Genomic DNA, 23870 nt, shown 5'->3' on the forward strand with positions numbered 1-23870 from the left:
CTGCGGGGCAGGAGGAGCCGTTGTGCTCTGAAGACAGTGGGCCACAGCAGCTGGTGCGAGGGAGGGGTGTCTCCAGGAGGCAGCTCTGGAGTGGTGTCTCCAGGAGGTAGCTCTGGAGGGGTCACAGCAGTGACTTAGCAGCACAGGTGGGGCCTCAGAGTGGGGCTTTTGGGCAGTGTGGGCAGGGTGGGGGGCACTGTGCTGCCTCAGGAGGGAGGGAGTGGGGACTGAAAACTGGCTCACAGGCAGGACAGGCACGGCGTATTTGGTGGGACCTCCCAGAGGAATTGGTCACCTTGTCTCTGAGACCTTCTCCCGGAGGAAAGAGCTTCGGGTGAGGAGGGGGAGAGAGATGGAGGCTGCACCCCGCGAGGGGACTGGGAGGTGATGGTTGGGGGGGCGACCCAACCCGGAGGCCTCTGTGGCCCTCAGAGGACCCTCGAGGGTCCGCAGTCCACAGTGGGACTGTGTCGTACCCCCTACCCAGTTCCCAAGTGTGCTCTAGCCCCAGGCCCTTGGGTGGAAGTGGAGCAGAGAAGGGAACAGTTATGTCAGGAGGGAGGGGAGATGTGAGGGAAGACAGGTGTGGCTCCGGGAGATTCCAGACTTCCATCTTCTGTGCAGCACAGTGTTCGCAAAACCGTCGAGCAGAGCAGCGTGTGACCCCGAGCAGGCTGAGCTGGTGGTAGGCCCTGGCCACTCTGCAGACGTATGGGGTGTCCTGTCCTCGGAGGAAGGCCCTGTCTCCTGGGTTTAGGAATTCCTGCACTTGGAGGCACCACCCTTGTCCCAGAGACAAGACTGAGCAGAGCCCGGGCAGTCCTGCAGTGCAGGCGGCTCACAGTCAAGGCGGGGCTGCCCTGCCTCCCAGCAGGCCCCTGCTGAGTGAGCTCCTGGCACCTGCAGGCCCAGGCCTTAGTGCTCAGGGCCTGAGCATCTGTGCTGGGCCTTGTTCAGCCCAGACTCTGGTGACACGCTCACCTCTGCTTTAATGGGAGACACCAATGGTCCTCAGCTCCGAGCTGTGGGTCCGAGGCTTTTCTGCTGCGGGTTGTCTGAGGCACCTTTAAAAGCACTGAGAGTGGTGCAGACAGTGTTCCAGGCAGACCGGTGATTGTGATCCACGGACTTCCCGTTGGAGAGGGAGGTCAGAGCAGGCGTGGGCCGAAGGGGAGGTGGGGTGCCAAGGGGAAAGCAGAGCAGGTGCTTGCCCTGCCCTGGGACCTGAGACCGGGCTCCAGGGGGACTCTGGATGCCCCAACCCCAGACAGCCGATCCTGTCCTAGTCAGCTCCACACCCTCGCGTCAGCACTGCCTTCCCCACATACGGGAGTTTTCCAGCTGCTGGGGATGAGCCCTGAGTGTCTGCGGAGCAGCGCGTGGCCTGTTGCTATTGGAGCCAGGAGGGCAGTGCCCTCCCGGGGGCCCTTTTGCTGTGAAATTGCCGATCTTCCAAATGGACAGGCTTTGGCTCGTCTGACATAGTGAGCTCTCTTTTCTTCTAACAGCACTCTTCTTCCCCGTGTGTTTCAGCCGACCCCACTTGGGCAGCGCCCCGGACCTCAGGTTCCCTGTGGCGGACCGGCCGGCAGACTCCTTGGGCAACGGGGCGGTGCTGTGGTGCCCCCAGAAAGGCCGGCTGGCAGCGCTGCACGATGAGCCATCCGAGGCAAGGACCCCGCCGCCACCTTCCCGTCCCTGGTGGGCACCTTGTGAGGCACCTGCCCCCTCACACTGTGGCCCTGAGGTGGGTTTGGAACAAAGCGCTGATAGGTCGCTTTACATCTTCTCATTTTCCTTTTTCTGGCTAAGAGTTTACTTTGAAGGCATGCTTTTTTTCCTTAACCAATTTTGATAATTTGTGGCCTACTGTGAGGCCCAGCATGGTACTAATTAGCAGTTTTGAAATCATCCTACGAGTAAATGGATACACATATCCATCAGCTTATAGTGAGAAGAATTCTCATTGGAAGTTTAAGTGCCTTTATCTTTTCACCTCATTCATGCCATGTATTTGTTCATACATGTCTGTGTTTTGAGCTTCCACATTCAGTGAGCAGTTAGTTTGGGCCAGACGTGGTCAGAAGTAGGACTCCAGCAGTGAATTAAAAACCGTGTGTGTCCTTTATCCACTGCTACGTAACGAATCATTGCAAAGCTTAGTGACTTCCCAGGGAGCAGCTCACAGTCCCCAGTGCCTGTGCATTGTAGCAGGCGGGCCTGGTTCAGGGCCTCCTGAGGGCACAGACACGGGAAGGCCCCCCAGGGCTGGATGGCAGGCTTTCAGACTCACCTGGCTGCTGGGGACAGGCTGAGGTCCCTGCCGTGTGGCTTTCCCATGGCCTGGCTTTCCTCGGAATACCCTCTGATAGTGAGAGCGTGGGGTTTAGCCCAGGGCCTTTCACGCCCTGGTCTCGAGGCCGCACACCTTCACTTCTGTTTGCGAGAGTGAGCTGCAAAGTCCTGCCTCGCTCAGGGGCTGAGCAGGAGTTGCCCCTTCTGCCTCTTGAAGGGAGGAGGATGGAAGAATTTGTGGACCCCTTTTTTAAACCCGTGCAGCCTGTTGAACAGTAATGAGCAGGTAAAGGAGACCAGAGTGCCTGAGTTGTCCAAGGACGATGGGACGATCGTGTGTAAACAGGGTGGCCAGTGAGGTGACACCAGGAGGGTGACCTTGAACCAGAGACCTGGAGGCAGGAAGAGAAGTAGCCACTTGGAGAAAGAAAAAGGGTCATGTCAACCATCAGGGACAAGGGAGAGAGCGGGCCACATCAAGGAGGAGCCTGGGCTCAGGCCTGAGCAGCTCGAGGCCAGAGCCTGTTTCCTGAGGTGAGGAGGGCTGCTGGGGTGGGGAGCTAAGAGCCGGGCCTCAGCCCTGTTGAGGTGGATGAGCCCATTGGGTGTCCCGGGGATGTGTCAGGAGAACAGCTGAGTGTTCCGGCCTGCATCCGGGAGAGAACTCATTCAGCTCAGGGTGGACTTGGGGTCATGGGCGTACAGATGGCATTTAAAGGCACGAGCACAGTAAAGTCACCAGGTGGGTGCCGGTGGAGAGAGATGGGGTGCAAGGGTAGAGGTATGGGGCATCCTGCATTCCAAGGTTGAGAAGGGGCACAAGGGACTGAGGAATAACCCCAAGGGAAGGCAGGGCCTGGAGCCCAGGGAGAGACATGCTGGGGGGGGGGCAGGGGGGGGCGTGGGGGAGGGCAAGGAAGGGAAGGGGCTTGGTAACATGGGTTCCTTGAGCCCCCGGTGAATTGCCCTGCAGGGCGGGGCTCACCGCCTGCTGGCAGAGAAGTAGAGACCTGGCGGGGAGGGGGACCATAGAGGCCACTCCCAAGGAGCTTTCAGAGACCCGCAGTGGGCGCTGCAGGGAGCCCTGGAGGAGGAATCTGCTGGTTCCCCTTGTGCGATTGGAAGGCGAGAGAAGGGAGAGGACATGCCGACTGGGCTGATGGGGGTGAACCCATAGGCAGCTGGTTCGCTGGAGTGGAGCAGGAATGATGGCAGGTGGTCCTGGAGCCAGCGAAGGGGGTAGCCCAGCCCTGTGGCAGGGTCGTGATGAAGATAGGAGGCCAGGGCCCTGGCCACAGGGGTAGGGAGCCAGCAAGCCAGCACCTCGAGGCTGCCCCTCAGTTCCTTTGAGGTCATGTCTGGGAAAGAAGGCAGGACCTGGGTGACAGTGTGGCAGGGGGGATGTTTTCAGAGAGAAGGGTGTGAGGTGTGAGAGCGGGAGGGCGGCACGGGGCCCTGCAAGCACTATCCCATGTGTCTCTGATGACAGAGCCACCCTTGCGGTGCGAGGAGCCATCCCCGAGAACAGCCCAAGGGCCTGTGTCCCGAGAGGAGAGCCGCGGAGGGGCTGGCCCTCCCGTCTCCTGGCTGCCCCTGCTCGCTCCTGTCTGTGGGTGTTCAGACCAGCCTGGGAAATGGAGGTCTGGGAGCCTGGGAGGACGGCACACTCTGGTGAACTGGTACCAGTGATGACCGCTGATAGGGACCCAGCGGCTGCCGAGCTGAAAGGTTCTTTTTTCTTATTTTCCTCCAGCCTGGCTGATGGAGGCATGGATGTATTTTTGTAATTTTCAGTTTCTGTCTCTGACTCCATCAGCCCACCCTTGTGAATAACCTCATAGGATTGCCTGCCATCCACGCTGAGACCTGAGTGTCACCAGGCCACCTAGGAACTGGATTCTTCCCCTGCCTGTTTCTTGAGTCCTGTTTGCTTAAGAGATGGCAGTGTCTCATGAGCATGGCCCATTTATCCAGAGTCAGGGCTTCCATGTAAAATTGGGTTCAGTTCCTGATAGACTTGAGCTGCCCTGAATGTCGCTGACGAGACGTGGTCCTCTCGTGCCCAGGTGCAGACCCCAAAGGAGCAGGACTGCGAGCGCACGCAGCAAGCCAGCATGCTGGCCGATGTGGCCCAGGCATTTGAGAGTGACGAGGGCGTGTCTGACGACGAGGGCGACAGGGTCACCCTCTTCAGCTCGGCCACTCAGCTGTCGCCCAGCAGGCAGGCCAATGCCAAGACTCTGACCGTGATGATGCAGGAGCAGCTGGACGTCATCAATGAAGAGATCCGGTGGGTGATCCTTAACTCAGCACCAGAAACTCGGTTTCTCTGAGGAGCTGTCTTCTCCTAGGGATGTCTGAGTGTTCCATAGTAAGAAACCTGACCTCAGGTCTGCTTCAAGAATTTTCAGTTTTGAGATGGCCCTTGATTACAGAGCTGTCAGCCGGGGCGTTCTGTCCATGGTGTGGTTTCAGCACTCTGTGGGGGCGGCAGGAGGCGTTGTGGGGTGTCCCCCCTCAGCTCTGAGCACCAAGGTGGGTAAGGTGCCAAGGCGGTGTCCCCTGCGGCCCGTGGACCCTCCTGTGTCCCTCAGAGCCCCCCATGTTCTGGTGAAAAGCCACCTGGTGAAAGCTGGGGTTTTGGGGTTGGCCAATTCCCACTCAGATCTGCATTTTCCTTTTTAACTTAATGCAGTGTGAAGATTGGCTTGTTGTAAGACAGTGGTCCAAGGACATGTGTTTGAGTTTTTCTCGTCTCATCAGTATACTTAAGATGTTTTCTTTAGACACCGTCTTGGCAGTTATAACAATTTTCAAAACAGGATAGAATCCAAAGGCCTGCCTCGTGGTGAGCAGGGGGCCTTGGGTCTGGGTGCAGCCAGGTGGCTGGGGGCCCCGAGGCCTGCCTGGTGCCACACCCTCACAGCTATGCCCGTGTCCCGAGTCCATGTTCAGAGTGGCCGCAGGCGGGTGACCTTGCACAGGACCAGGCAGAGCTGCTGCTCAGACTGTTCTCACCACGTCAGCCCAGGCCGAGGTGCCCGTTCCTGTCAGCCGAGCGGGATGCTCCGGGGGAAAGGCAGGGGGTGTACGGGACAACCAGCAAATGCAGGTGGTGTCACCTGCCCATTTGACGCCAACACAGACAGCTTTGTGGGCCGTGTTTGAGCACAGATGAGCTCAGAAAGATGGTCTTTCCGCGTTCCTGCAGGAAGTATGGAACGGTTATAGATTAATATTTTTATTTTTACAGCAAGTTGTCAGGTAAAAGTGATTTTTCCTTATTCGATAAGTTGACTTGATGTAAATGGTCAATTCTATCCATCAACTTGTTATCAACAGTGAAAAACTTTCCAGATGTATGAGTAGAAGTGAAGCTGGAGAGTTTACTTCCTGTAAGAATCTTGTATTTTAATTTGAAAATCATTTTATTTGCATAATCATGTATTTAAACTGCTATATAAAAACATCCACCACACATTAGGGGAGAAGAGCAGAAACTGAATTCTAGGTTAATGCAGCACATTGACATGAATCCAGAAACAGACAAAACTGGTGGAGAACTTCATCAAGTGATGCGTTTGTATATATACAACCTAAAAAAAAAAAAAAGAAAAAAAAAAAAAGATCAACTCAGCACTTCATCTGATCTGGAGACTTGTGTTTAGAAACTGCAGCTTGTTTGTGAATTGCTGTTTTGATTATACAGAGTTCCTGATTCCCAGTGGAAAAGACTTGAGGCACTGACATGCATCTCTGCCCTGAGAGCAGGGGAGGTAAGGGTTGTCAACTTGAGGTATCTCTTCACAGGAAAGAGAGTTGCCACCAGGGCCCTTTCAGAATGTTAGAGTAAATAAGTGAAATCAAGCGTGAATGATCAGGGCCAGTTTGTAAGACTCAACGCTAAGTTATTCTAAGTTTGAGAATATTCAAAAGAGGAAACGTAGAACCTTTTGGCTGAGATGTTCATTGAGCAACTGTTTCTGGAATTTGCTAATCATGACACAGAATGCCAGCCCAAATTTATTGTCCAGACAGGTTCCTCTGCTGACAAAGGCAGGTGATGCATTTTATTCTATTTTAGGTTGATCGAAGAAGAGAAGGAGAACACGGAGCAGTGGGCCGAGGAGACTGAGAGCAGGAGGGCAGGGGGAGCTTAGGCAGCCTCCGTCGTTTTAAATCAGTGAGCTCCCTCAACCTGCTTCCCACCTCCTGGCATGCTGGCTCCTGCCTGCCCCTGCCCAAGCCCAGAAGGAGGCGGCCCAGCCTGGCGCAGGAGGGAGACCAGCTGGGCATCATGACTCTGGTATGTGTCTGCCTCCTCCCTGCCGCATCCCTCCCCCAGCACGCTGTTTTCTGTTTGTTTTTTGTTTTTTTCTCTTTATACCCAGAAGAAACTCAGGTACATTTGCTACGCTCAGAGGTCTAAAAGTTTTTAAACTGCCTAGTCTTTAATCATTCCACAATGACACAGCGACAAATTAGTCTTGATATTTGGACCACTACTTAGCACGTCATCATGAACTCAGCCAGAGCCTGCCTCTGTAACGTTGCACCTGGCCTGTGCTGGGCACAGCAGCTGCAGGGAAGTTTCTGTTCTCAGGGAGCAGACAGCTTCGTGAAAGTAACCATAGGCAGCTCTCATGGCATGGGAAAGCCGTACAGCAGATTTTCCATTGGGGATGCCTGGCTGCAGGGTGCAGGGCATGCGGTGGGTACAAAAACCAAGAATCTACACTGGTCTGCTTGCTGATGGACCTGGCCACGTGCTCAGTCCAGCTCTGCGTGTGAAACCAGGTTAAAAGCCCAGGGCCCCAGGGCCCCAGGGCCCCAGGGAAGACGTCGGGCTGCCTCACTTTTCCGAGTCTAAAACTGGGATGACGACCTAGGGCTTTTGGTGACAGAGTGTGCGGCTCTAAAGCACATGTTCCAGCTTTCTTGCGTGTTTAGCTTAGGTGTTGTGAGCGTATTGCTGTTTACCCCATGAAATCACGTGTGCAACATTCTGCTTTGTAACTGGACTTGTATTGTCTCTTTTTTCTGTTACCACCCATTTCATGTTAGCTGCATTGTTAGTCAGCTTATAATTAAATTAACCGTGAATCATTTTAGCGGCCTGTGAAGTGGTAACTAGTCCATTTTGTGGTCTTTTGACACTGTTTTTATAATTGGCATCATTGGCTAATTAGTTGATATTTAAAATTCTTTGATGATTTCTCTGTGGATTCATGCTTGATTTCTTTCCAAATATTTGGAAAAGAAGAGTTCTGTATGTTTTCCCTGCTGTTGGAGTTCTCTGACAGTGTGTCTGCTTTCATCATTGCTTTTGATTCCCTCTCTCATCCTGTTGTCTGCTTAGTCGTCATGAATCCAGATCCCCCACCAGCCCCCGAGGCTGTAGTTTACCTATCCATCTCCCCTCCCCCGTCCCCTCACTTGCTCTGGTCATAGCCGTGCTGTGGTCCACAGCATGTGTCCCCTTAATCGGGTTTGTGCTTTGTCTTCATGTCTCATTAAATGGTGTTTTTCCCCCATAGCAGTAAGTCGAATTGGTGTATCACTGTGCAGTTACAGGAGAAGGCAATGGCAACCCACTCCAGTACTCTTGCCTGGAAAATCCCATGGACGGAGGAACCTGGTAGGCTGCAGTCCATGGGGTTGCACAGAGTCGGACACAACTGAAGCGACTTAGCAGCAGCAGCATGCAGTTATAAGCATAATATATGTAGATGGATCCTAAACTACATATCATGTGTAATTCATAAATGAGATTGTGCTTACATAAAGAAATGATCCTCTTAAGTGTAGAATTAATGGACTTTTAGATATGCAGATGACATCACCCTTAAGGCAGAAAGTGAGAGGAACTAGAAAGCCTCTTGATGAAAGTGAAAGAGGAGAGTGAAAAAGTTGGCTTAAAGCTCACCATTCAGAAAACTAAGATCATGGTATCTGGTCCCATCACTTCATAGGAAATAGATGGGGAAACAGTGTCAGACTTTATTTTTTGGGGTCTCCAAAATCACTGCAGATGGTGACTGCAGCCATGAAATTAAAAGGTGCTTACTCCTTGGAAGCAAAGTTATGACCAACATAGATAACGTATTCAAAAGCAGAGACATTACTTTGCCACCAAAGGTCCATCTAGTCAAGGCTATGGTTTTTCCAGTTGTCATGTATGGATATGAAAGTTGGACTGTGAAGAAAGCTGAGCATCAAAGAATTGATGCTTTTGAGCCGTGCTGTTGGAGAAGACTCTTGAGAGTGAGTCCCTTGGACTGCAAGGAGATGCAACCAGTCCATTCTAAAGGAGATCAGTCCTGGGTGTTCATTGGAAGGATTGATGCTAAAGCTGAAACTCCAGCACTTTGGCCACCTCAAGTGAAGAGTTGACTCATTGGAAAAGACTCTCATGCTGGGAGGAATTGGGGGAAGGAGGAGAAGGGGACGACAGAGGATGAATGGCTGGATGGCATCACCAACTCAATGGACATGAGTTTGGGTGAACTCCAAGAGTTGGTGATGGACAGGGGGTCCTGGCATGCTGCGATTCATGGGGTCACAAAGAGTCGGACACGACTGAGCAACTGAACTGAACTGAACTGAACTGACACAATATCTTTTCTGTCTTGGTGCTTGTATTTAAGACTGTAAATCTCATCAGCTTTTGCACAGTTAATGTCTCTATTAGACTCGTTAAGAAAGTATCTTCTATGGTTAATAAAATGTAAAGACTGCACCTGCTATTATGCTAGCTTTCATTCTTACATATTTTCACAGGGAACTTGCTTTAATGAATTTATTGTGAGGAGTTTTAAATCAAATTCTATGTCAGGATTTTACATTAATGTCCAGGAGGTGGTTAGATTTGTTCAATGTTAAAATAGATATTATGGTAACTTCCTGATCAGTTAAATTAATAATTTAAAGTATAACATGTTTTTGATTAAGAGAAACTAACTTAAAGAGAAATTTGGCTGAGAATAGACACAGGTTAAGGCCCTTTGTTGTACAGAATGCTATGCTTTAATAAATCATGATGTTGTAATAGAATTGTATCTTCCTGAGTAATAATTTATACTGTTTCTCTAGTAAATCTTGAATAGCTTATTTAACTTCTGTGGTCAAAAAAAATGTTTTGTTTCCAGTCACATGTTCTCTAAATCTTCATGTCACTTACATGTTTGCCATCATTTTTGCTTTACTGTATTTGCCTGTACGGATTCTTGAAATTTTAGCTTCAAAGTCGCAATAAATCTGGTTTCTCTTCATTTCTTTGCATTCATCTATCAGCCTAGTGATTTAAAGAAGCAGTGTCGAAAGGTAAACTATTTAGTAATGTAGCACGTCTTTGTTTCTCTGTGAAGTATTGAAGAGTCCTTATCATTTAACGTGAATGAACACTGTGTGGTTATGTCCTGGTGAATAATTGACGTTTTAATGGAAGTGATGAAACTCATCCACCACTTAAAATGTGCTGATGGTTCTGTTGGAAATAGGTCATTTGTTGGGACAATTGTAACAGTTTGCCTTTCTCCCACTTGTTTGCCTCTGATCATCTCATGCTTGTTTATAATAGACATAGTATTATTTCTTATTTTTAAAAATTTCTGTACTTATGTTTTTGGCCATGCTGCACAGCTTATAGGATCTTAGTTCCCCAAGCAGGGATCAGACCAGTGTGCCGGCAGTGAAAGTGCCAAGTCTTAACCTTTAGACCACCATGGAATTTCTGCTCAGTGTTTTCATGTAAGAAATGACTGAATCAGAGCCATAGATGTTAGATTTGCAGGAAGCCAATTTAATGATGGTGGGTAGCAGTGTGCAGGAGACTCTGTGTGCCAGGCACGTGCTTTCCGAGTCTGTCATCTCATCCTCAGGTGAGGTCCAGGCTGCTGCTATCCCCATTCAGCAGACATAGACACTGAGGCTTAGCGAGGCCGGGCACCCTGCCCAGGCTGTCACACCCAGCAGCGTGGTGCGGACTGGTCTGATCAGAGCCTGGACACTTAACCATGGTGCTGTCCAGCCCGCTTTCCTCTAGAGGCTCTCGTGTCCATCACGGCATCCCTGATGGAGGGAGCATCAGGAGGGAGCTCTCTGCCTCTCCCTCGGGTCACTTGGATGAGCCCCTGTTGTTGGAGTCCAGTGCCCCAAGGGTTGTCCTTCCTTGTCCCTCTCCTGCTCCCAGCACACTGACCGAGTACTCCTGGGCCTTCCCGCAGGACTGGGGTGGCCGTGCTCCAGTTCAGGCAGCTCAGTGCCCAGGAGACCTTCTGCTGAGCACAGCAGAGCAGCGCAGTACCCCTGGGGTTGGTGACCTGGGTGTGCCGCTCGCCTGCTCTGTGGCCTGCTTTGCTCTCCTGTTCAGCTAGGACACGGCACACTGCCCTTCCTAGCCACATGTGGCACCAGTGGGGCAGCTCCCATCCTGGGGGAGGGCAGCCAGGCTGCAAACCCAGAGGCCTTCCTCAGGAGGAGGCCCGGGGGAAGGTGCTGGCCTGGCCCTGACTCTGAGGCAGGTGTTTGTCTCCACTGAGTCCATAGTCAACCCAGGTGTGTCACTTCCCTGCTCTGTTCGTTGTTGTTTTCTGATTTTTATAAATGCTTATTTTTACTTGACTTTGAGATTGATCCCTGTTCAGTTCCATGTGGAAAATTTCTAGCCTTTGTAGCCTTCTGTTGTCTGAGGTTTCTTGTTAGAGCTCAGGGGAGGGAGCCCAGTTTATCCAGCTGCTGTTAAATGAGTTCAGCTGTATTTTGCACTAAGTTACTTTGTTGTCACCAAGCTCCTGTGGGGCTGCACGGGATCAGTATTCCTTACAGAATCCCACCAAAGAGGCACAGGTTAGTTGGTCAAAACAACGCACTCATTGTTTATAACAATACATGCCATGCATGTTTCCTAAAACCTCCCCTGGTTTAACCACACACCGAAATGTATCAGTGAGACCTGTTTGGACCCTGCAGGGTTAATCTGTTCCCACACTGTCTTTCCTTTCCTCACACCCAGGACCAGCGGAAATGCTGGGAGTCCAAGAGAGATCATTTTCTTCTTCTTCTTCTTCTTTTTTAATTAGTTTATTTTTTAATTGAAAGGTAATTGCTTTACAGAATTTTCTTTTCTGTCAAACCTCAACATGAATCAGCCATAGGTACCCATATATCTCCTCCCTTTTGAACTTCCCACTGCTCTAGGGTGATACAAGATCATCTCTTAGTGAAGACCTGGGGGTGCCTTATGGAAACCACTGTGAGCGAATGACACTCGAACTGCGTGTAAGTACTTCAGTGGGTAGTCCCCAGTCTGTATGTTACGGAGAAATACGATCCAGGCACATGGTGTTCGCATGGAGGGGTTAGTTACCTTTTCTGTGTTTCTCTTGTTGTCATGGGTTCCAGTAACCTGCATCATCACTACAAATGATCTTGGATGGTGGCACAAGCTGTGTCTTTTTCTCCTTCAAACAGAAAGGTCTGGACGGCTTTGCTGAGAGGTTTTGTACTCTAGCTGTGGTGCTTCTGAGCAGCATCTGGTGATGAGCACAGTCCTTTCATCAGGGCAGTTCATGCCGTGCAGGATTCATGGTGCCAGCATCGCTCTGCTGTCCTGCCCCGCAGGGCCATCTGGTCGCTGGATTCCAGGGAGGGCCGAGGCAGGCTGCAGGGAGGCTCCCGTCCAGGGTCTCTGCACTCAGTCAGATGCTCTCACTGCCCCATAGCCCCGCATTTTTTGAACAAGACAGTCCTTTAAGATGGCATTAAGCTATAACAAGGGTTTTTTTGTACTTGGGGGAAAGCATAGCTAATAGATCTTCAAATAAGTTTCTGGTTATAATGTAAAGCCTGTGTGATTACCTTTTTCAGAACAGTCTATTGTTAGCCAATTTGACACTTACCTCACTCCCTCAGCTGCCAGCTATACGGGAAGAGGTAGGAGATGATAAGACCTCCATCAAATGTGAAACCTCGACCCTCGCCTGGCCGCGGTCCCTTCAGCTGGGCCGCCTGCACACGGGGGCGCTGCGCACAGCCACCCATGAGGACCTCAGGGACGCCCACAAGTAAGCGACCTGTGTGTGCGTCGTCAGTTTCAGGAGCCCTGCGCCTCTTGTCTTGAAAGACTTGCAAGGATGATTTTAAAGGAATACCACTGAGTTCGGTGCCTGTGTTTAGTGGTGAACTTCAGGTGCTGGGGAAGAAGAGCTCAGTGACCTCAGTGATTTTAGAAAATGTCCATCTCTACAGATTGACTCCTGTGGGAGCTTTCTTCCTGCTCTTGGTAGAGGTCTGCCAGGCCTGGGGCACGTTCCTGACAGTCACGGCCCCGTGCCTCTGGGTTCGCTCTTGAGGGTCCCTCCCTTTTCTGCAGGGGTCTCCTCTCAAGAGACCCTGTCCCCTCCTGTGACTGACACTGTCCTCATTCAGACCACTACTTGCTGAGCTCCCGTCCTGAGCCAGGCAGCACTCGATGGGGGGCACGTGTGGTCACCTGACCAGCAGCCCTACACGGTGACCTGCCACAGCCAGGGACGGTTACCCTGTGGGAGGCGGGGGGACCTACCCAGAGCAGGGGAGCTCGTCTTCTCCTGGAGCGTCATCACCTGCCGAGCAGCGACCCTAAGGGAGGGTCAGAGCACCCTCTGCACCAGCTGGCCTGGAGTCAAGCCCTCCTCGCGGGAGAGCTCGAGGCAGAGAATCTCAGCTTCCCGGTGCGGTTGTCTTATGCCGCGAGTCTGCATTGCTCGTGTGGAATGTGGTTGGTGAAGGAGACTCCAACTGTCAGCTGCGAGGTTGAGGCGTGGGTGTTGCTGGGTGCCCGTTTCTATCAGTAGCTCTTTTGGAGGGGTGTGTGTTTGCACAAGGCTGCCAGTTAAAGGTCGTTTTCTCTCCCCAAAGCTCCACAGGCTCTCAGGACAGCCCCGGGAATAACCCCAGCAGCAGCACCAGCAGCCAGGGCTCGCTGCACAAAGCCCCAAAGAAAAAGGGCATCAAGTCCTCCATCAGCCGCTTGTTTCGCAAGAAGGAAAAGAGCCGGCCTGAACACCCCAGCAAGGAGACGTTAGGACCAGGTGGGTGCTTCACCAATCAGAGGGAGGAGGGCCTGCAGGCATCTCCCTTCTGTGTCTCCCCTGTCGTCCCCATGAGGCTCCTGTCAATCACGCTGGGGGTCCTCCTGGGAGCAGGAGTGGAGGAGGCGTCTGTCTTCTCAATGGGTCTGAGATGATCGGCTGAGTTAATGAGTGGATGGTTGGATGGATGGATGAATTAAGAGTGGATGGATGGATTGATTAGTGAGTGGTGGATGGATGAACAGATGGCTGGCTGGATGGGTGGATGAACGGAGCATGGAATGAATAAAGCAGATGATTGTACTCCAGTGCTAGAAACATATTCTATGAAATTGATTGAGTAGGAGCTGGGCGATGATTGTTTCATCCTAACAGTGGCATGTGTTTGGAAATGGCCTAAGTGCTCCTCAGTGAGGGGTGAGGTACAATCTGTGGACACCCCACAAGGAACAGCCCTCCCTCTTTCCTGCCACCTTCCCCATCCCCAGGAGCTCATCAGGGGTTCTGCCCATGCCCCTCACCCCACCCCACAGCCACACAGGTCCTCCTGGGGTCCCCTCATCACACAGGGTTATCATCAGGCCCCCATATCACTCAGCTTCCTCTCCTTGAGGACAGCGTATGTTCCTGCCTCTTCAGCCACAAATGTGTTGAGTCTCGTTTGTGCTGGGTGTGGGATTTACAGGGGTAAGTAAAGCAGATGTGGTCTGGAGCACAGTTAAGTGACAAGAGAGAAAAAGGAGCAGATTATTAAATCCTATCCCTATTAGTAGTAAATACAATGCTGAGATGGATGGTGCATTGATTATGTACCAGGTGTTGTGTGTGCCCCTTACCAAGCAGGTGCTGCCCCCTCCCGATTTACAGAGGAGGACACAGTGACAGTCACGTGGTTAGGGAGCAGTTAGGGCAGGTTCACACCCACCCAGTGGGACCAGACACTTTGCCGAGCCCCAGCCACCTCTCTCGTGGATGAAACAGGAATGAGATGGCTCTATGGCATGATGATTCAATGGACATGAGTTGGAGCAAACTCCAGGAGATAGTGAAGGACAGGAAAGCCTGGAGTGCTGCAATCCAAGGAGTGACAAGAGTCGGACACAACTGAGCGACTGAACTAAAACCTGAGTGTGTGCTAACCTGTTTCAGTTGTGTCTGACTCTGCGACCCCAGGAACTGTAGCCCACTAGCTCCTCTGTCCATGGGATTCTCCAGGCAAGAAGACTGGAGTGGGTTGCCATGTTCTCTTCCAGGGCATCTTCTCAACCCAGGGATCGAACCCACATCTCTCATTATCTATTGCATTGGCAGGCAGGATCTTTACCCCTAGCACCACCTGGAAAGCCCCAGTGAATGCTGACAACTAGAAATGCAGAAAATAAGGGCTGATCCTAAGTTAAACTGGAAGAGCAGCAAGCACAGGTTGTAAAGAGGAAAACACATGATGAGCGACAACAGCGCCAACAGAAACAAGGGATGTGTTCACCCACATAAAGAAAATATCTGTGCCATTCGGAAGAGGAGCCCGTCAGCCCTTGGAGGGACAGCTGGAACCAGAATGAAAACCGAGGCCATGGTCAGGAGTGCCCACCACACGGCCTGGGTGGCGTGGTGTCACTCACCGGGCTTCCTGTATCCCCAGAGCTGCTGGCAGTAACATCTCTGAGTGCCAGGCTGGGCAGCGTCCCTGAGTGAGCTAAGGCATCACTGCTCTCCTTCTAGTGCTGCTCCGGCGCCCTCTGTGGGCGGCCACCCTCATCCCCTGCCCTGCCACTTGCTGGGGCCCGGCTGTCCCCCTGGGATCCTTTCAGCCCTTGAGCTTGGGTGTTCCCAGCCCTCTGCCACACCGGACTGGGACGCAACTCAGGACTTGGGCTTGAGATATCAAGGAGACCATGAATCTGGAAGGACACCACCCTGGGGCCTGTGAGAGAGCAGGAGAGCAAAGCCCCCACGGGGAGGAAGCAGAACTGGGGAACGTGCCCACAGCTTCCACTGCCTCCTGCACAAGTGCCTTTTCTTTGCCTCTCTTTGACCTGAAACAAACCCCAGCTGCTGCTGCTCCGCAGGTGATTCCTAAAGATGCACCTCCTGCCAGAGCTATTGTCCTGCTGCTCTGGGGCTGCCTGAGTGTGCTCAGCAGTATCAGACAAGTCGGGCTGCCACACCTCATACTGGAGGTGGGGGGCCTGATACTGGGGAAGGGTCGGAGGTAGGGGGAGGGTCTGAGGGTGGGGGAGGGCCTGATGCTGGACTAGGGCCGTGATGCTGGACTGGGGTCTGATGCTGGACTAGGGTCTGATGCTGGGGGAGGACCTGATGCTGGACTAGGGTGCATCATTCGGGTCCCCGTCAGGGTTGCCCTCGGACACCCCGCCCTGTGACCGACAGCGAACCTTGACACCTGCACTTTGTTCCCACCCTCGGCCCGCTGCCCACACCTCAGCAGCAGAGGGTCCCTGTCCCCGCAGATGCTGAAGTGATGGAGCCTCTTGTCTCCAGAGCCAAGGGCATGAACACACCGTCGGTCATCCTCTAGGGACACCTATGCTTCCGCCTTCTGGCCTTTCCATTGTATCCATCCGTTTCTCTTAACAGAATGTCCATGTGATGACACAGGCTCCCATTACCAGCTCTGGCCTGTTCTCAGTGAGAGTACAGCTTACCTTCTGCACTCTTTATTGGCCCTGGGAAATTTTGCTTCAGTACTTTATTGAAAGAAAGCAATAAATAATACTGTGATAAAAATAGTTCAAAAGTAGACTGTACAGACTTTGTCACATATTCGGGAAGTTCACAAAAGATTAATAGGAAAATAGAATGATAACAATGAATTGTACAATTAAAGGCGAAACCCACATGTAAAGAGACATGCTGTCTCTGTCTACCAAGATACCAGCTGTATAATAAATATCACACTGTGACCTGAACGCATCTCTTGCTGGCTTTTTTAACGTGCCGCTGAAAAAGTAAAAATTACATTTGCTACTTATACAATCCAGAATGGCTATGTCATCACAATCTAAAAATGTACGCTTAGGTCCATTTTTTAAACATGTTTACAAACAGATGTAAAAAGATGATTTACATAAAAATAAGGCCTTTGTCAGAGCTGCACTACCCTGTCTGTCTGGGAAGTGACACCTTCACTGTCCAGCTCGATGGCTGTACAGCTGGTGCAGGGCATCGAGATTAGTCCCCAAAGAGTCTCACCAGAGAGGAGGGATCTGGGTCCACACGAGACTAGGTTACAGGAGAGATTTTCATAGTCTTCTTCTAGTCATCCTTTCAGCCCAAATTTCATTAGCTCACGTTTAACACCCAGTACTTTTAAATCACTTCACGCTGTGGACAAAAAGCATTTCTTGCTAGAAAAAGTACAGTTTAGGCCAGTCGTTAACATCCAACAACAACTGGTTGAAATTAAGTTTGCTTATTTCAGAGTGATTGTTGGAGAGCTTGGTTACATTCTGGAAGGATAATAATGTACACCATGTCATGATGATTTTACAATCGCAGGAAAACCCCTTCTCTCATGGTTTAACATTTAAAAATTAAACAAGAATAATTACAATAAATGCATCATTTACAAAAGCCGTGTGTTTGTTCATAGGATTTATACAGACAAGCACTACAGTACATTCATTTGAAAGACTGAAATCATGTATCAGAACATGAATTGATCTGAAAGGATATTCATAGCCTGAATATACAAGAAAAAGGAAGTAATTATATAAATGAAGTCATAAGTTTACATAAATATCAGAAACATTAAATTCTAAAATATTTTCTCTATGGTATTCATGAATTTTTCACTAATTAAAAACCCTGTAGTATCTTCGGGTCCATGTAACAAGTATTAACAGTAAAGATTACACTGAGTTCAAAATGTAGTCTTTGTTGTATACTGGATGCTGTATAAACATCTGGAGAATTAGTGCAGGTAAACTGGAAACAAACACACAGACAAGTCAGTCCTGGGTTGGCAGCTGGTGCCCCAGCCCCTGCCCCTCCTGACACCCCCACCCCCTACCCCATTCGGGGCTTCAGCTGCTTTGAGAATTCAGAGAAACATGGAGGACCAAGCAGATCAAGGAGAGAACTCTGTGGCTGACTATTCTGACATACAGCTAAAAGCTGCTGGTAAAAAAAACTCAAAAGCTCAATCCAGCTTTCTAGCTGAGATGTGAACAGGACAGAGCAGACAGCCTCCTGCCCTCAGAGCCGCTGGAGCAGGGCTGGGCCCCAGGGCTGGACCCACCAGAGGACCACCCAGAGCAGCACCTGCAAGGGAGGGTGGCCCCTCAGCGGTGGCCGAGCTCCAGATGCCAGTGCACCTCCGTGTGAAACGCTGGCACGGAGAGGCCCAGGGCAGGGCAGCCTCGTGAACCCTGAAGCTCTGGGCCCTGTTCCCTCCGAGAATGTGCACGCAGGGCGTGGCCGGCAGCACTGCTACTGTGGGAGGGATACCCATGTGTCCCTATGCCAGGGGCCTAGGCCATGCTCTGACCACTCCAGTGGCAGTGGGGCGCCAGGGTCACGTTCTATGCTGTGAGGGCTCTCCCAGGCTAACCTCCGGAGACCCGCTGACCCTCCACTCCCTGGGGTGTGGGCTCCGTGCCCCCGCGGGACCAGGCCGGCCTGTAATCACCCTGAAGCTCATCAGGAGCAAGTCCTGACTGTAGCGGAATCCAGCCCCTGTGTTCCCGCCACGCTGCCTGGTCCCATGAGCGCGGGAGGAAGGGTGCAAACACTGAATGCGGTTAGTCGTGCAACGTCACACGGGGCACGAGGACACACAACGCACACCCGCAGCAGCACCCACTCCTACTGAGGGTCTGGGGAAACTTCTAGAAGGTGGATGAGCTGGAGAGAGCGAGCCTGGGGGCTGCCACGTGGGGGTCCCTGCCACCCGGGGTGGGGGGAGGGCGGTCAGTGGCACATTTGATGACGTAAACACCGTCATGGGGACAGATACTCCACGTCAGCAGCTGCCAGTCTCTCCTTAGACCTACGGATTCACAGAGCTCCAGATTCACAGATTCCACACAGTCTATTGTTATTGAATTTTACACTTACCTCATTCCCTCAGCTGCCAGCTTTAGGAGAAAGAGGTACGAGATGACAAGACCACCATCAAATGTGAGACCTCGAGATCAGATGAGATCAGGCGCGTTCAGGGTGGTATGGCCATAGAAGGAGGCGGCTGCCGCCGGGCGCCCTAAGAGCCCTGCGCTGCGCCTCCCTTTCACTCTGACCTGCTGGTCCGGCCAGCGGGCCGCGCCTCTCGACGGGGGCGCGCGCTGTACTTGAGCCGAACGACCCGCGACCAGACTCCGGCCGGCCAATGCCGCCACGCCCCCGAACACCGCCACCCCGCGGCCAGCAAACGCCTGGCCAGGTTCGGCAGCCCGGAGGGCTTCCGGGACCCCCAGCAGCATGCCCGGCGTGCGTGGGCACCGGGCCTGGGGGGTGGGCTGAGGGGCGCGGAGGTCTCCGCGCCCTCCCACCCCCAGCCTCTCCAGGCCCTGCGGCGCTCCGCGAGCCGGGCCTCCCCCGATCCCGTTCGCAGCTCAGGGCCATGTGGCCCGGAGGTGTCTGGCTTTCGGCCCCGCCGCCGCCCGCCCCCCGCACGGCCCGCGGGCCTCTGAGCCTCCTGCGGGCCTAGGCGCAGCCCAGCCAGGGCCCTGAGCGCCCATCCTGCCCAACACCTGCCCGGTGCCCAAACCCACCGGGAGCCAAGGAAGCGCAGTCCACCCGAGCACCTCAGACCCGCCCCTTCGCCCTACCGAGCCCCCCCACCTTTCCCCGACGCCGCCCGCCAAGCACACGACCTTCCTGAGAGAGCAGACGAGCGACAGGCAGGCACACGGACAGACACACAGACAGTCGACAGCCCGCCATCGCAAGCTCGTCAGCCAGAGCCATAGCACCTGTGAGAGGCCGGGGCCAGAGGAACGGATGGGCCGCCGGGTGTCAGGAGAGACAGAGGCAGAAAGAGATGAAAGTTCAGAGACAGACTCCAAGACTGAGAGAGGGAGATACAGACAGACGCGTGTGCGCACGTGTCCACACACACACACACACACACACACACACACACACGGAGGCAGAGACAGAAGGAGACACAGAACGAGTGACAGGGAGACAGCAAACAGGAGGCAGGGGAGAGAGGATGGCATCAGAGCTGAGACAGACACACTGGCACAGACGGTGACGCACCTCAGAGGAAGGCCACGTGGAAGAAGCAGCTTCCCCAAGGGAGGGGGCGTCAGCCTTGGGCCGGGCCCCAGCTGAACGCCGTGCTCTGGGGCTGGCAGTCACCCGTGGGGACCCCAAGACTTCCTCGAAGCCGAGGTCTCAAAGGTCCCCTTCGGGCTGGCTACCTAAGGCGAGACCCAGCCCCCACCCCCAGGCCAGAGGGTGAGTGTGTGAGAGTGTGTGTGAGTGTGTCGGTGGGTGAGGGTGGGCTCGGGTCGACTTGGGGCCGGGTGGATACCCAGAGTGGAGGGGGGAGGGTGTGGAGGCTGGGGGTTGGGAAGCTTGCTTGTCCTCTTGCTGTCTCTCTCTCCCTCTTTCTCCGTCTCCCTTACCTGTGGTTTCTAGCTCTTGACCTGTCTCGGCGGCAGGGTGTGTGTGTGTGTGTGTGTGTGTTCCTCCAAACCCAAAGCAACTTTCTATGAAGACATAGTGAAGGGTAAATGCACTCTTACTCATCTGATATATCCTAAAACACTGGACATGTCTGGACTCAAACTTTCAGGGCCGCCTTCCTGCCACCTCTGGCAAGCGTTGATGGTGCAACTGTAATCCTCTAAAGGACCAAAAGTCCTGTACAAGTCCAGACATCTGCTCTGTACAGTCTCTTCCTACAGTACAGAAAAGTATAGAACAGAATGACACATTCTTTTTTAATTGTACAGATGAATCAGCTTCTATCTGCTGCCTAGTCAACATGGTCAACATGAGGGAATCAAGCAAGAGTTCCAAATCTCTTGAATGTGGTCCTTGGAAATACTTCTGTTCTTAGTTGCTCAGTTGTGCCCAACTTTTATGCTACCCATGGACTGTGGCCCGTCAGGCTCCTCTGTCCGTGGCATTTCCCAGTCAAGAATACTGGAGTGGGTTGCCATTTCTTTCTCCAGGGGATCTTCCCGACCCAGGGATCAAACCTGAGTCTCCTGCAGGCAGATGCCTTCCCATCTGAGCCACGATACAACTAATTGCCTAGACAAAATACAAAGAAAATAGCTAATGTTCTACTAAGTGGAAAGATAATTTAAGAAACGGAAGCTTTCCTTTGTTGGTATATTTGAATATTTATTTAGTTTTATTTTATTTTTACGATTAAGGCTACTTGAACAAGGCAATCGAGAAATCCCAGAGTTGAAAAGCAATTGACTTTTTAAAAGAAACATGTGGCAAGTGAAACTTTCTTCATTTTTTAGAGTTGGTTCAAGGCAAAATCTTTATTCAACAAATATGACTCTTGTGAACTTTATTTCAAATCTCCATGATGAATCACTAAGGCATCAAGGAAGAAAGGAGTAGAGGTGGAGAAAAAAGAGCAACCTTTCCCCTTGGCTCCATCTCAACCAGCTGCTTAGTTCCTTCATCTCATGGACTACGATCTGGGATTATCTTGTTTGTCTGATTTTTGTTTGGGGACCATTTCTAGTCACAAGGCTAGAAACAGTGGAGGGGGGAAGCCCTTCTTTCCATTCCACATCAGACCCAGTGGACAGTCCAGGCCCTGCCCACTGCATTGAGTCTGTAGCAACAGAATCACCAGTGATGCTGGTTAACAATGCATATTCCTGGAATCCACTCCATTCGCTACTGACTCTTTGAGGTGGTGGTCTGGAACCTATACCTGGAAACTTTCTTGATGATTCCAAATCACACCAAAGTCTGAGGACTATGGAAGATCTTCACATTTCTGGAAGAGCCACACACCTACAGAAGGAACCACAAGAGTTACCTGAAATGGTAAAGGTATAAGTATTGGACTGAAAGTTGGAAGGTCTCCACCTTTGCTATGTAAGTAAAATGATCTTTCTTTGAAATGAAAATGGATAATACTAAAAGTTCACATTGTTCTAGAGCATTAAAAAAAAAACCCTAAATTACAGAAATCTGATGTACGAGTTCCTGGAAAGCAAGAACCTATATTTATTGATATGTCTTCATGCCTTAGATCGTGCCTTGAATATAGTGTGCACATCAACAGAAGAAAGAAAAGAACTGAATCGACAAAGATACAAAGAGATCAAATGTGCTGAGCCAAGTGAAAAGTTGAGGCTTCACAGAACTTTTCTGTCTTTCACACACTGAATAAATATTGAGCACCTACTATAAGCGAGTAGGCATGTAATATGTTTCTGGAAATAGAATCCTGAGAGAAGACACACAATTCCTTCTTTCTCTGAGACTAATCTAATGATAAATAACAGGCAGATACTTTGAGAACTTCTATAGGGGCCTCTTCCCTCATCAAAAACTGGGTGTCAGAGAAGGCTTTTCAGACTAATAATTGAGTTGAGATCCATAGGTTGAACCAACATAAACCAGGGTTGAGATGCAGGAAGAATTTCAGGCAGGTAAAACAGCATCTTGGAAGGCTACATGACAAGGGAACCTTAGTACATTCAAGAAATGAAAAATGCCCTATGGGATGGAACCAAAAGAGTGCAGAGGGCATTCCAGTGAAAATAAATCAGAGAAGAAAGTGGGGACCAAGCAATGAAGGGATTTGGTCCTATCTTCACTATGATGGGAAAATACAAGAGCAGTTGGAGCAGGGAGGTGATAGAATTGGATCTGCATTTTAAAAAGGTCATCTTTCTCAACATCACTCATGATTGGACAGACTCAACTCCAAACTACAACGAGGTACCACTTCACATTAGTCAGAATGGTCCTCATGGAAAAGTCTGTAGATAACAAACGCTGGAGAGGATGTGGAGAAAAGGGAACTCGCCTCCACCGTTAGTAGGAATGTGAGTTGGTAGAGCCACTATGGAAAAGAGTATGGAGGTTCCTGAAGGAACTAAAACTAGAAGTACCATATGATTCAGCAGTCCCACTCCCAGGCATATACCCACCAAAAGTATAACTGAACAAGATACATGCACCGTCTGTGCACATATATCTGTGTGTGTGCCCGGGTGCGCTCGAGCTCGGGCGTTCGCCTGAGAGGATGGGGCGTTGGGATGGGGTTGGGGGTAGGGCTGGGGCTGGGGCTGGGGCTGGGGCTGGAGCTGGTGCAGCCCCCGGGATTGCCTGAGGCACGCCAAGGGAGCCCCAGATGGAGACCCGCGGGATGGTCTTCTGGTTTCCTGGAAGCTAAATGCGGAGGGGCTCCCGGGCTGCGCGGAGGCACCCCGGGTCTGCAGCGGGAGTCGGTGCCCCAGCCACTCACCCCCCAGGAGGGGCTGGGGCTGCGGCAGCCCAAGAGTTGGGACGTGGGGCGGGGGCTAAAGGAGAGGGAAGGCAAAGAGCCTACAGCATCCGGTATTCCCAGGCGGTCTCCCACCGAAGTACTAACAGGCCCGACCCTGCTTAGCTTCCGAGATCAGATGAGATAGGGCGCGTTCAGGGTGCTTATGGCCTTAGATGGAGGCTGCTGCCGCCCGGCACCCTAAGAGCCCTGTGCTGCGCCTCCCATTCGCTCTGACCTGCTGGTCAGCCATTCTGTCTACAAGTAATTTTACTCCCTCCCCTTTCTCTTCCTGCTTTCTGAGAGTCTCTGTCCTTCCATACTTGTTTTGGTGTAATGAATGGATGCCTTAGATCATTTTCCCTCAACATTATTTCCTCTTTATTTTTACATTGATTTCTATGAATTCATCTTCAAGTTCATGGATTATTTCTGCCAGCATCTCAAATGTGCTACTGAACCTATCAATTTTTCATTTCAATTATTTTAGTTTTCAAATCCAGAATTTATGTTAGTTTCCTTTTTAAAAAAATAATCTGTAGCTCTTCATTGAGTCTTTCTGTTTGTTGACTTAGTATCATACTTTCATCTAATTCTTCAAACATGGTTCCATTATTTCATTTTGTAGTTATCATTATTTTGATATTTTATCTTTTGACCTTCATACTGAATTTATAAGTGATATACTTATATGAGTTATCAGTGGTATGTTATACAAATGCTTTACTCACCACCATTACAACATTAGAATTTTCTGATTTTAACTGTATACTTACCTGTCCCAGCAGGTAGATAAAGAATCCAAGCCTAAAGCCCCTTTAAGGAGGAGGCAAGCTTGCTTTCTTTTTCACATTCTTTTGCCTAAGACAAGTAGGCATTGTAGGGAGCAGTATCTCAGGTTCAAGGACATTCCTCTTTTTGAGCTTTGGGTGTATGTTATATAGGAAAGGGTCTGAGCAAAATGCTCACATCCTTGAGATGTTTTTTGTCTATTCTCAGAGGCTAGTTGAGAAGTATATATGGCCCCATTTAAATTAGTGAGGTGGGTATACTCCTACCCCCTT

At 51.2% G+C, this 23870-nt stretch overlaps 1 protein-coding gene and 1 pseudogene across 1 annotated transcript in view; one reads left to right on the forward strand and one right to left on the reverse strand.

Moving 5' to 3' along the window:
- Window positions 1-15062, forward strand: part of LOC113894762 (liprin-alpha-1-like) — a 30386-nt gene extending 15324 nt beyond the window's left edge. Inside the window, 8 exon segments of the mRNA XM_027545420.1 lie at window positions 1534-1669; window positions 4362-4585; window positions 6380-6435; window positions 6438-6601; window positions 9589-9618; window positions 12208-12359; window positions 13195-13367; window positions 14887-15062. Coding sequence (XP_027401221.1) covers window positions 1534-1669; window positions 4362-4585; window positions 6380-6435; window positions 6438-6601; window positions 9589-9618; window positions 12208-12359; window positions 13195-13367; window positions 14887-15062 — 1111 coding nt within the window.
- A 7803-nt stretch (window positions 15063-22865) lies between these two features.
- On the reverse strand, window positions 22866-22984 carry LOC113894806 (annotated as a pseudogene).
- Window positions 22985-23870: the final 886 nt, after the last annotated feature.

The sequence above is a fragment of the Bos indicus x Bos taurus genome, chromosome 6 (genome assembly GCF_003369695.1).
Source record: "Bos indicus x Bos taurus breed Angus x Brahman F1 hybrid chromosome 6, Bos_hybrid_MaternalHap_v2.0, whole genome shotgun sequence".
Lineage (NCBI taxonomy): Eukaryota > Metazoa > Chordata > Mammalia > Artiodactyla > Bovidae > Bos > Bos indicus x Bos taurus.